General features: G+C 45.3%; 1 protein-coding gene across 3 annotated transcripts in view; it reads right to left on the minus strand.

Moving 5' to 3' along the window:
* The window catches only part of GLB1 (galactosidase beta 1), a 90,612-nt gene that overhangs the window by 12,019 nt on the left and 65,714 nt on the right, over positions 1 to 12,879 (minus strand). For all 3 annotated transcript variants that reach the window (XM_079932964.1, XM_079932963.1, XM_079932962.1), the window contains 2 exons: positions 12,310 to 12,441; positions 10,145 to 10,384 (listed from right to left, as the gene is read on the minus strand). In XM_079932964.1, the coding sequence (XP_079789090.1) occupies positions 10,145 to 10,384; positions 12,310 to 12,441 (372 nt within the window). The remainder of the gene's footprint in view (positions 1 to 10,144; positions 10,385 to 12,309; positions 12,442 to 12,879) is intronic.

Here is a 12,879-nt window from a genome sequence, read left to right on the forward strand (position 1 = left end):
CAATGGTTTGTGCTGGGTCTTCTCATTGGCCTTGGCCCTGTACCCAGAGCGCCAGCCAAGCCCCTCTTCACCAACAGGACCACCCAAGGGCCTACACTCCTCTCACGTGCTTTCTTTCAAGGGACCCAGCAACACAGGCAGTTCCCCCTTTCCACCTGAAAGCAGTTACAGAGCAGCCGGGCCCAGGGAGGACACAGAATAAACTGGGCACTTAAAGAAATGCCCCTCGTGAAACTTATGACTCAGTGGGTGAAACCAGGGTGCCAGCCTGAGTGATGAAACGTCACGGAGCTGAGTCCAGGCGGGGCACGAGGTGGATCAAGGGAGACTAAGGGTCTAGGAAGGTTTCAGAGAGGAGTTAATGCCAGTCCTGACGTCGTGAAGACCCGGTGGGCAGAGGGAGGGAATGAAAAAGCGTGAACAGAGGACACCAAGAGGAAAAGGGGGGAAGGACCGGGGGTGGGCAGGGAGCACGAGAACAAGAACGAGCCTGCTTGTGCTCCAGTGGGAAGATCCGGGGAGGGCTTTGTTTTGTTTCTGGGTCGCAGAGGCCCTGGATATCGCTTCTGGGCTGGAACAGGAGAGTTGGCAGAGAAGACAGAAAGGCTGACAAAATGCAGCAGGAGAAAGAGAACGGGACCTCGGCTTGGAGGAAAGAGGTGGGAGGGGGATTTGGAGCTTAGACTTCCTCCTAGAGGCCGCTGGGCAGGAAGCGAGGGTGGAGGCGGAGAGGTAAGTCTGACAGGAAGCTGAGGAACAAAGGAGCCCCACCTGATAGTGTCAAGGAGGGTGAGTCCTCAGCGGAGGGGGTGGGGAAGAGGAAGGTGGTTTAAGGGGGATGATGAGGGTCATAAAGGCCAGCTGGGGACAGGGAAGAGAGAGGCCCAGGACTGCTGGGCAACTTGGGACCTCCAGAGTTTGGAGAGAGTGAGGGGAACGTGGCCCTGACAAATGTGCCAGAGTGGCTCCCCCAGGGCTGCTCAGTTACTGGTGAACCAGCGGAGGCCAATGGTGGACCCACTCCCAGTGGAGGATGATCAAGGAGACAGAGTGGAAGGGCAAGGGGGTCAGTGCATTGATGGCCCTTAAAAAAATGGTGGTTGGGCTTCCCTGGTGGCGCAGTGGTTGAGAGTCTGCCTGCCGATGCAGGGGACACGGGTTCGTGCCCCGGTCCGGGAAGATCCCACGTGCCACGGAGCAGTTGGGCCCGTGAGCCATGGCCGCTGAGCCTGCGCGTCCGGAGCCTGTGCTCCGCAACGGGAGAGGCCACAGCAGTGAGAGGCCCGCGTACCGGAAAAAAAAAAAAAAAATGGTGGTGATGTCTACGCAGGATAGGGAAGAACTGCGGCCTTAATGGTGGAGCTTCAGGTCATCCATAAGATCCAAGAGTAGGCTTGGGAGGCATGAGAGTTTGAGGGATAGAAATATGTGGCCAGAGAGAGGATGGTAGAGCTTAAAATTCCGGAGTTATATTCATCAAGAAATACAATATGGGGGCTTCCCTGGTGGCGCAGTGGTTAAGAATCCGCCTGCCAATGCAGGGGACGCGGGTTCGAGCCCTGGTCCGGGAAGATCCCACATGCCACGGAGCAACTAAGCCCGTGCGCCACAACTACTGAGCCGGCGCTCTAGAGCTCGTGAGCCACAACTACTGAGCCTGTGTGCCACAGCTACTGAAGCCCACACTCCTAGAGCCTGTGCTCCTCAACAAGAGAAGCCACCGCAGTGAGAAGCCGGCACACTGCAATGAAGAGTAGCCCCCGCTCACCGCAACTAGAGAAAGCCCGTGCACAGCAACAAAGACCCAACACAGCCATAAATAAATAAATTAATTAAAAAAAAAAAAGAAATACAATATGCTTCAGCCATAAACCAAGTCTCAATAAACTTAAGAAGATTTTGCAACCATCACCACAATTTAATTTTGGGACATTTCCGCCACCCCAAAAAGAAATCCCATACCCATCTGCAGTCCTTCTCTATTCCCACCCTCAGTCGTAGGTGACCATTCACTTACTTTCTGTCTCTACAGATTTGCCTTTTCTGAACCGATTCATGCAAATGGGATCATACGATATGTGGCCTTCTGTGATGGCTTCTTTTACTTAGCATAATGCTTTTCAGATTCATCCATGTTGTAGCCTGTATCAGTAGTCTGCTCCTTGTTACTGTGGAATACCATTCCATTGTATGAATATTGCACAGTTTATTTATCCATTCATCGGTTGATGGACATTTTGAATTATTTCCAATTCTTGGTTATTTTGATAATGCTACTATGAATATTTGCATGTAAGTCTTTGTGTGCACATATGTTTTATGTCTCTACCTAGGAGCAGAATTGATGAATCCTACGGTAGTTTTATATTTAACCCTTGAAGAAGCTGTCACACTGTGTTCCAAAGTGTTTGTACCATTTTACATTTCCACTAGCAATGTAGGAGGTTTCCCATTTCTCTACATCCTTGTCAACATTTGTTCTTGTCCATCTTTCATTATTATAGCAATTCTAGTGGGTATAAAGTGGTATTTCATTGTGGTTGATTTGTACTTCCTTAATGATGTTGAATATTAAGCATCTTTTCATGTACTTATCAGCCATTTGTATATCTTCTTTGTTGAACTATCCATGTAAGTCCTTTGCCCATTTTTTGATTGGGTTGGTTGTCTTCCTATTATTGAGTTATACGAATTTTTATATATTCTAAAATCAAGTCCTTTTTCAGATATATGATTTGAAAACATTTTCTGCCAGTCTGTGGCTTGGATTTTCATTTTCTTAATAATGTTTTTTGAAGGGAAAACATTTTCAATTTTTTTTTTTTTTTTTTTGCGGTACGTGGGCCTCTCACTGTTGTGGCCTCTCCCGTTGCGGAGCACAGGCTCCGGACGCGCAGGCTCAGCGGCCATGGCTCAGGAGCCCAGCCGCTCCGCGGCATGTGGGATCTTCCCGGACCAGGGCACGAACCCGCGTCCTCTGCATCGGCAGGCGGACTCTCAACCACTGCGCCACCAGGGAAGCCCAACATTTTCAATTTTGATGAAGTCCAATTTATCCATTTTTTCCTTTAAGGATCATGTATTAGGTGTCAAATATAAGACATCTTTGCCTCACCCAAGATCATGAAGATTTTCCTCCTTCTTCCAGAAGTTTTATAGAGGAATTAAATTAGAAATCAAAAATAAGATATGCTTTAAAAAACGCACAAATATATGAAAATTAAACAACACACTTCTAAATAATCCATGGTTCAAAGAGATAATAAGGGAAATTAGAAAATATTTCAAACATAATGAAAATATATGTCCATAAACATGTAAAAAGCAAACATTATAAAAGGGCATTTATTAAACACATGCCATGTGCCTCGTCTCTTCCAGCTTTTTTTCCAGTATTTTTTTCTTCTTCTCCTTCAGAGTTAAACTTCTCAAGAAGAATGTTTATCTTCAAGTATCCGTATTTATTCATGTGTTCATGTCCTCCCCCTACACTCCTCAGTAGAAGGCCATCTGGCTTGCAATGCTTCACTCTGCTGGCTTAGCCCTTACTGAGGGTCCCCATGACCCCCTGGTGCTAAATCCAGCAGAGATGCTTCTGTCTTCATCTCACTTGTCCTCTTGGCAGCATAAATGTTGTTCTCCTCTCATTTTTTGGTCTCTCCTCCTCACTTTCTGTCATGCTTGTGTCTCTCAAAGATCAGTCTGAGGTCTTGCTTTCTTCCTTCTTCATCCTCTCTCCTTATTCCATGTCTTCAACAACCATCCATACACAAATGATCTCATATGTATGTTCCCAGCCCAGATCCCTCCTCTGAATCCCCACCCATAAATCCAACAGCCTCCTTCTCTCCACTGTTCTCCAAGGCATCTCTAACTCAGCTGTCCACATCCAGACTCATGATTTTGCTCTTCCAGCCCAAGTCCTCTTCTGAAATTTCTTCTTTCAGTAAATGGTACCATCTGCCCAGCTGCAAGCCTAGAACCTCAGAGTCATCTGATACATCCTTCTTTTTAAATCCCTATATCCGATCTGTCATTACATCTTATTGATTTAACTTTAGTCTCTCAATGAAACTATGGTCCAGCCTCCTAGACAGTTTCCCTGAATCCACATGCACCCTCAACCAACCTATCCTGGGGTCACAGAGGCTCATCACATCACAATCATGCCATGTCTCTCTGCTGCTTCAGTGATTCTCAACAGAAAGACCAAACCTTAATACGGTTTAATTGGCCTGTCCTGATCTGGTCTCTACCCACTTTCTAGCCTCTTCTCTGAACCACACTCCCTTTTCTCTGTGTTCCATACATTTCAGTCTTTATCAGTTCCTCACACTGGCCACTTTCCCCTCTAACCACATGGCCTTTGCACATGCTGTCTCCTCTGCCTGGAGCATGTTTCCCTCCCCTTTCTGCCACGTTAATTCCTATTCAACACTCCTACCTCTGTCAAGCATCATGATCCCAGGTAAGGCTTCCCTGACCTCCTTGACAAGGTCAAATGCCCAATTATTATCAACCTCCATATTTCTTCTTAGCACCCATTGCAGCTGCAGTTCTATCATTTAATTTGGGTGATTATATGATTTGGGTTGGCTGCCCCAACAAGACTTTAAGTTCCATGAGGGCAAGAACCATATCTGGTTCTATTCATTATTGTATAATTAGCACCTGGCACAAAGTTTGGGCACACAGTAGTGAAATGGAGCAAGACCCTATGGTCCTTCCCCACCATGTCCTCAGCCTGCCTTTTGTCTCTAGAAAAATTTTAGCCAAAGGATAAGGTTAATCAGAGAAGTGAGAAAAATACAGAAGCAAAGGAAAACAATCAAATAGGACAAAACAATAATAGTTTAGTCATTAAGCAAAATCAAGGACCTTTAGTTTGGGACTTCCCTGGTGGTCTAACGGTAAGGAATCCGCCTTACAATGCAGGGGAAGCGGGTTCGATATCTGTCAGGGAACTAAAATCCCACATGCCACAGGGCAAATAAGCCCACGCGCCACAACTACTGAGCTCACTTGCCTCAACTAGAGAGCCTGTGTGCCACAAACTACAGAGCCCACGTGCCTTGGAGCCTGCGCGCCACAACTAGACAGAAGCCCACGTGCAGCAAGGAAGAGCCTGTGCACTGCAACTAAGACCCAACACAAGCCAAAAATAAATTAAAAAATAATAAATAAATCTTAAAAAAATGTTAAAGAAAGGACCTTTAGTTCCTCCTCAAGGGTTATAGATAATATTCTAAGCCATGTCCTGTGAGCTGTCTTATAGATACTGAAATCTCCACCAGATGGAAGAGGTTAACTACACGAGGACCAGACTGTAGCCATCACATAAGCTGCCACAATTCAGAGAATTGGCCTCAAGGAAATGGTTACAAAGCGACCCTGGAGCTGAAGATTAACTGTACTTAAAATTAAAACAATCAAGATGATGGTGGTCAGACCACCACAGGACCAATTTCAAGACAACTGTCAGAGCTGACTGTGCTGTTTCTATATGTAGCCCCCTCCGTCCACCTATAAAAGCTCTTGCCCCCTGATTGTCAGTTGGAGTGTGGGGGAAGTCGGCTTTGGACAGGAGTCTGCCCTCCCCACCACTTGCCAGCCTTGGAAATAAAGTAAACTTTCCTTTCCACCAACCTTGCCTCTTTATTGGCTTTTGAGCAGTGAGCAGCTGGGCCCACCTTTGCTAACAGATTTTGGCTCCCAATGTGAAGCTGCACTCTCACAATATCTGGCTCCTTGGAGTTTTCTCCAGCACAGCTGCCACCATGACGATGCACTGGGATGGCTGCAAGGAGCCCACTGTTCATGGTTCGCTGGCCCTGAGAGGGGGATTTCGGGGTGTTCCTAGCAGCTGCCAAAACCATTTGTTTCGGGGCTCCTCCCTGTTTCTCCCCTGCTCGCCGCTGGCTGCCAACGTACGCTTTTCCTTGGTGGAACAGAAAGATGCCTCTGGACGAGCTGACGAGCTCCAAGACCAAGGTAAGTTCACTGGTGTGCACCTGGGCAAACTTCTCTTTTGAGCATGAGGTGCTATTTGGGCATTTTGCCAATTGGTTCTGATGTGTGTCTGATGTTGAGAACCATATGTGAGCACTGAGTGTCATTTGGGCATTTTGTCAATTGGTTCTGATGTGTGTCTACCATTGAAGACCGTTTGTGTTGGAAAGTGTTTGTTTGGGACTCCGTATTGGGCATTCTCTCAGAGGATCTGTGACAGTTCTGTCTTCTGGTGTGTGAGTGTGTATTCCATTTGTGTCTTTGGTATTCTTGTTGCCTTTTGTAAAATGAGAAATTCAGGTTCAGTTCATTAGAAAGATTTTAGCTATGACACTGTGACTAAATAAAAAGAAAGATGATTTCTTAAAACACCGTGTGGCCACCAACAGTATTCTTCAAACTCCGAAAAAAATTGGTTAAGATGAAATTCTTTTGAAATTCCAAAACTGGTTATTTTTGTATATGTAGTTAGAGGAAGCTAGCTTGATAAATACTTTTTTTTTTTCTCAGAATTCTGACCCTGAGAGAACAAAAATATGCTTAGGAGAAAGTTTGAAGTTAACTCTTAACACATCCTTGAAATACAAACACAGCTCACTTTGCCTGAGACTTCAGCCTTGGGTTAATTAATAGAACTTCAAGCCAAAAAAAAAAAGAAAAAAAAAGGAGAGGAAAGAGGACTTAGGTGTATTAAACATACATCTGGTACCACATTAAAGAGAAATTGTGCATGAAAAAAATGTATGTTTTTAGAGGTTATGGAATACGTTCTTAAGTTTGCCAATCAGAAAATGCTGGTATAACAGTTCAATTACTTGTTTCTTAGTTTTATTAAGGTTTTAAAGGGTTAAAAATTGTAATATGTAAAAATGATAAGGGAAACATTTCAGTATGTAAAGCAAGTAGGATGTGTGTTGTTGGCAAGAGAAAATATAAAAAATGGAGATATTTTTGTTTTCTGTTTTTTTTTTTCCTTTGGCCATGCCATGTGGCACGCAGGATCTTAGTTCTCCAACCAGGGATCGAACCTATGCCCCCCGCAGTGGAAGTGTGGAGTCCTAATCACTGGACTGCCAGGGAATTCCCTGGAGATATCTTTGTTGAGGGATAAGAGGAGAATAATTTTGTCCTAAAGCTGGTTGCTTCTGGATGCGAAAAAAATAAGGGACAAATTAATATGGATACAGAAAGTATCCTGTTTTTGTAAAAGAAGGTATTTTGAGAAAAGAATTTTGTACGTTGTTAAGATCGATTAAGATTAGATTGAATTTAATTATGTAAATGAATTTTGTTATTAACAGTAAGCTGGTACAAGGTGGGAATCTGGTTTTCTCTCTGTTAAGAGAACAAAGTTTTCCTGGAATATTGAGCTGCTTTTGAAAACAGATTGTAAGTTTCTTTATCTATCTAATTTTGAGTTTTCCAGAGGGCCCCTGAGGAAACTCAGAGAGAAATATTGATAAGGAATTTGAAGAATTCTAATGGAAAGCTACTGTTTTTCTTCTAACTATACTTCTGACCCCAATGTTCAGGATGGAAAAAAAAGTTTAATGAAGTTGTCACAGAGTATAACTACTAATGATGTGTATCACTGCTGGCTTTAAGTTTACTGCTTAAAGCACGTGTACAATGTTTGTGTGACGACTGGGTATAACTGACAAAATGTATAGCCTATAAACTGTTTCCCCATCAACAGACTTTTCTGTACTTGTTTGTTATGTCTGATTAGTTTTCCCCCAATGTAGATGACTAGACAAATATATAAACAAAAAGTGGGTCTAGCACTGAGGGACATGAATGGACCCAGAGTAGGCAACTGAGCCACTATGGCAACTGAGCCACTATGGCAACTTGGAAAAATACATTGATTATCAATGTTTTCTATTTACAATTGAAAGGGGAAAATGATAGAAGAAATTTCACATATTGAGGTATGGGGAAGTCATTCTGTCTTATACCTGATTTAATTTGAACTTCAGGCTAACCAAACAGCCTGTTTATGGCCTATTAAACATACACTGTACATCCACTTTAACCATTAAGGAAAAAAATACATTCAGAGAATAGTACAAAAATACGTTTTGGGGCTTCCCTGGTGGTGCAGTGGTTAAGAATCTGCCTGCCAATGCAGGGGACACAGGTTCGAGCCCTGGTCTGGGAAGATCCCACATGCCGCGGAGCAACTAAGCCCGTGGGTCACAACTACTGAGCCTGTGCTCTGGAGCCTGCGAGCCACAACTACTGAGCCCGCATGCCACAACTACTGAAGCCTGCACGCTTAGAGCCTGTGCTCTGCCACAAGAGAAGCCACCGCAATAAGAAACCTGCGCACCGCAACGAAGAGCAGCCCCCACTTGCTGCAACTAGAGAAAGCCGTGCACAGCAACAAAGAACCAAAGCAGCCAAAAGTAAATAAATAAAATGAATAAATTTATTTAAAAAGCTGATCTTTAAAAAAAAACATTTTGATTATTATCCTCATTGCAATATGTCTACTAATTTTCAAATGTTTGTCCAGGTACTATGACAAGGCAATCAAAGACAGAGGCAATGTTTTCATAATACAAAATATTGATGCTAAGCTTGGAACACGAAATTATTTCCAACTCTGTGTCCACTCCCCAAATTAGGCAGGGCTAGGCCCCATTTCAGCAGGAAGTAGCCAGAACAGTTGTCACCCCATTCCCTCAAAGATTTGGGGGAAATTGGAACAGAAATGGAACTAAAACCAAGTTCCTCTGCCAAGTTTATGATTAATCTCTCTATCCAAAACTTTATTCCCTTTCTTGTTCTATACCTGTCCCTCATCAAGATTGGGGAGTATCAAAGGAAAGGGAGGATTGAAATGGAGCAGGACCCTATTGTCCTTTCCCACCACCCCCCCCATGTCCTCCACCTGCCTTTTGTCTTGTAGAAAAACTTTAGCCAAAGGATAGGTTTAATGAGAGAAGTGGGAAAATACAGAAGCAAAGGAAAACAATCAAATAGAACAAAACATTAATAGTTTAGTCATTAAGCAAAGTCAAGGACTTTAATTCCTCCTCAAGGGCTATAGATAATATTCCGAGCCATGTTCTGTGAGCTGTCTTATAGATACTGAAACCCCCACCAGGTGGAAGAAGTTAACTACACGAGGACCAGACTGTAGCCATCACATAAGCTGCCACAATTCAGAGAATTGGCCTCAAGGAAATGGTAACAAACTGACCCTGGAGCTGAAGATTAACTGTACGTAAAACAATCAAGATGAAGGTGGTCAGACCACCGCAGGACCAATTTCAATATGACTGTCAGGCTGACTGTGCTGTTTCTATATGTAGCCCCCTCCGTCCACCTATAAAAGCTCTTGCCTGCCGATTGGGGGCAGGGGGGAGTCAGCCTTTGGGCAGGAGTCTGTCCTCCCCACCCCCAATTGCTGGCAACCAAAATAAAGCAAACTATCCTTTCCACCAACCTTGCCTCTTTATTTGGCTTTAGAGCAGCAAGCAACTGGACCCACTCTTGGTAACAGTGGCCACTAGATATTTGTTGAACGAATAACTGAGTCATGATAAGGGCATCTAGGATGAAAACAGGACTTGGAAGTGGAGAAGACAATGGTGAAAGAAGACATGCTGATGTCTTCAAAGAATAAAGGAGAGTGAGCAGGCAGTAAAGTGGCCAAGGGAGAGCTGAGGATCGTACAGACAGTGGTGGATGCCCCCAGGGCACAGGGGCACTTTCACACGGAGGTGGGGGTGTTCTGAGAGTATAGAGTTAGGCATGAACAAGAGAAAGCAGGTGCCCCAGATATTCACCCCTTTGCCTGGGCCAGATTTTCTTCAGGATAAAGAAGAAGGGCTCCTCCTAGGCACTTTCCAAGGGGACTATGATTTTTCTTAGAGGAAGGAGGAAGTTTCTAAAGGAAGTTGTCAGTCAATGAAAATGGGGTAGATGGTGTACCTTCATGCTGACCATTGCATCTTCAAAGATCTGCCATGGTCCTGCTCCTGAGAAATGGGTAAACTTCCAAAGAAAACCCTCCACTCTCAGACTCACACAGCATCCCATTAGCAGCTCTTTTTGATTCTCAATCAGAGACTGAAAACCAGATGTCTGAGGCCTGAATTCAAACACTTCCCATGAAGACACATACCTTGGTCCATCCGGAAAACTGGATAAAGGTGTCCTGGGGCAAGTCTGGGATCCCACTGGGAATAGAGAAATTAGCCACATAAAAGGCCGGGAGTGTGTAGTCAGATGGGCTGTGGGCACAGCCGCTGTCATGGCCATCCCAGGTCCCCAGATGGCTGCGTACTGCATCCTCCATGTCCAGTGGGAAGATCTCCCAGTTGGTGAGGATATTGGAATCAAGAGTCAGGTTAGAAATAAGACCCTGTAAAGGAGAAACAGAGCAATGAGCTGGGGGTGGGGGTGGAGGTTGGCTTGAAGTGACTCTGTGTTCCAGCCCTGAATTCCTGGGAAAAGCAAACTGGGATATGAAACACAAACAGTATATGCAGACTCAAACGGTGTGTACATCAAAGGGACAGATCTGGCTTGAGGCCAGAGCTTTTGATCCCAAATCCCCAATCTTCAGTGTTTGGTTCAGAGACACTGCTAGAATGGAGGAAATGATGGAATTTGAGGATGAGAGAGTGAGTGGAGGGGGGGATGCAAAAGAACATCCAGCCCACTGTAAAAGGATAGAAAGGGCCGTGATGATGATAGGGAGCCTCAGACTCACATTCTGAAGTTGCTCTATTTGTCCAGCAGGGGCAGGGGCCTGGGGTGTCCAAGACACCAGCCACTGCATCGAAGCCTTTGCTCATGGTTTATCTGGCTTTCTCTTCCCAGCCTTTTAAAAAATTAATTAATTATTGGCTGTGTTGGGTCTTCATTGCTGTGCACAGGCTCTCTCTAGTTGCAGGGAGCGGGGGCTACTTTTCATTGTGGTGTGCAGGCTTCTCACTGTGGTGGCTTCTCTTATTGCGAAGCACGGGCTCTAGGTGCATGGGCTTCAGTAGTTGTGGCACGTGGGCTCAGTAGTTGTGGCACGTGGGCTCAGTAGTTGTGGCTCGCGGGCTCTAGAGCGCAGGCTCAGCAGTTGTGGTGCACGGGTAAGTTGGTCCACAGCATGTGGGATCTTCCCGGATCAGGGCTCGAACCTGTGTCCTCTGCATTGGCAGGCAGGTTCTTAACCACTGTGCCACCAGGGAAGTCCCTCTTCCCAGCCTTTTATGAGGGGAACTTCTCCAACCCAGTGGGATCCCAAATTAGTCCCAGGACACTTCTCAATATCAAGCCTCAATTGTCCAATTAGTAATTCAATAGGCATTAACAAGGCAGCTGGGTGCCAGGTCCTGGGGACTTAGACACCTCATAAGAGTCCCCATCACTCTATAGGTCAGCATGGCCTGTGACAGCCAAGCAGGAAGGCCACTAATTACAGCCTGAGCACAAGGACTGTAACAGGGACATTTCTACTGGAGACAAAAGTGGCCCCTGTATAGCTATTCCCTAAGAGTGTCACTGCCTTGCCTCCGAGGTGTCACCAGGAGGGTCAGGAAATAGCCCCAGACACCTGTCCTCTCCTAGAGTGGGTGGTACCATCATTCCCTCAGTGAAGACTTCCCTCCTCTAGCAGATGGTGAGCTACCCACGGGGTCGTCCATATCTCAACATCCTTGCATCCCCCAAAGCGCCTCACGGAGCATGTGCACAGACTATGAACTGCACAAATGTTTGCTGAATAATGCTCTCAAAATGTACATTAGAAAAATGTATTTGCACTAGACACCTAGGCACAGACTAACCAACAGAAGTGAGAGGCAGTGCACCAAGGGGAAGGTTCTCTGCAATTCAAGAGTTTGTCCTGGTTCATCCACATCCATAAAACAGAGCAGACCGAATGCTAAGCTGGCTTTGTTGGCAAGGGAGTGCCTTTTGCGACCTCAGTGGGTTTTTTAAGCAAAGGAAAAGCATGGTGCAGTGGCTTTCTCCTCCTGTTTCTTACTAAAGGATGACTGAATTCAAACGCAAAGGAAGGCTTCTGTTTGCAAAGCTCAACTTTCTCATCACCTGCAGAGGAAAACAGTTCTTCAAAATAACCCAACTTCTAGGTTGCAAAACAAATCAGGGTAGGTTCACTCATCAAATACGGAAAGGTGGGTGTGCTTTTAAAAATTACTTCTATGTGAACAGGGCTGGAGGTAAAGAGTGTATGTGGGAGAGTTTTTAAATGCATTTACAGAAACTTCCCTAGTGGCTTAGGCACAGGTCAACCTTTGAACCTCACTCCTACAGGGAAGCTACGCCTACCTTAAAATCGTTGATAGAATTGCCGTAGTTCACACGCCCCATGTTCTCCACCAGGAGGTCCAGGGTGGCTCCAGCTTTCCCTGTTATGTTCAGGGTGATCACAATATTTCGCTCAAGGACTCCATGGGGGACCTGTCAGTTCAATGCCAAATGAGAGTTAACTAGGGTGGGAGGGTCAGCAGAGAGGCAGCCCGCTCAGTTAGTTCAGCACTCGTTTTCCTGCCTGGAAGTGTCGCCAGACTTGGGAGGAAATGCTCTGATGGCTCCTTTGCCCAAGTTACTGGCCAGATGCCCACGTTCCAGAAATCACTGCTTTCTACACAAGAAGGTCAGCAGACTCAGCTCCCAGCAAGGAAGGGGCAAGGCTGGTTTCCTTAGCTCTGGGATGTTTTGTTGTGCATCTATTTCTATTTTTAAATTTTGTATTTATTATTATTTTTTATTTTTATCTTATTATTATTTTTTTAATATTTTGGCCCCACTGCACGGCATGTGGGATCTTGGTTCCCTGACCAGGGATCGAACCTGCGCCTGCTGCAGTGGAAGCTCGGAGTCCTAACCACTGGACCA

Source organism: Stenella coeruleoalba (genome assembly GCF_951394435.1).
Source record: "Stenella coeruleoalba genome assembly, chromosome: 10".
In the NCBI taxonomy this organism is placed as follows: Eukaryota; Metazoa; Chordata; class Mammalia; order Artiodactyla; family Delphinidae; genus Stenella; species Stenella coeruleoalba.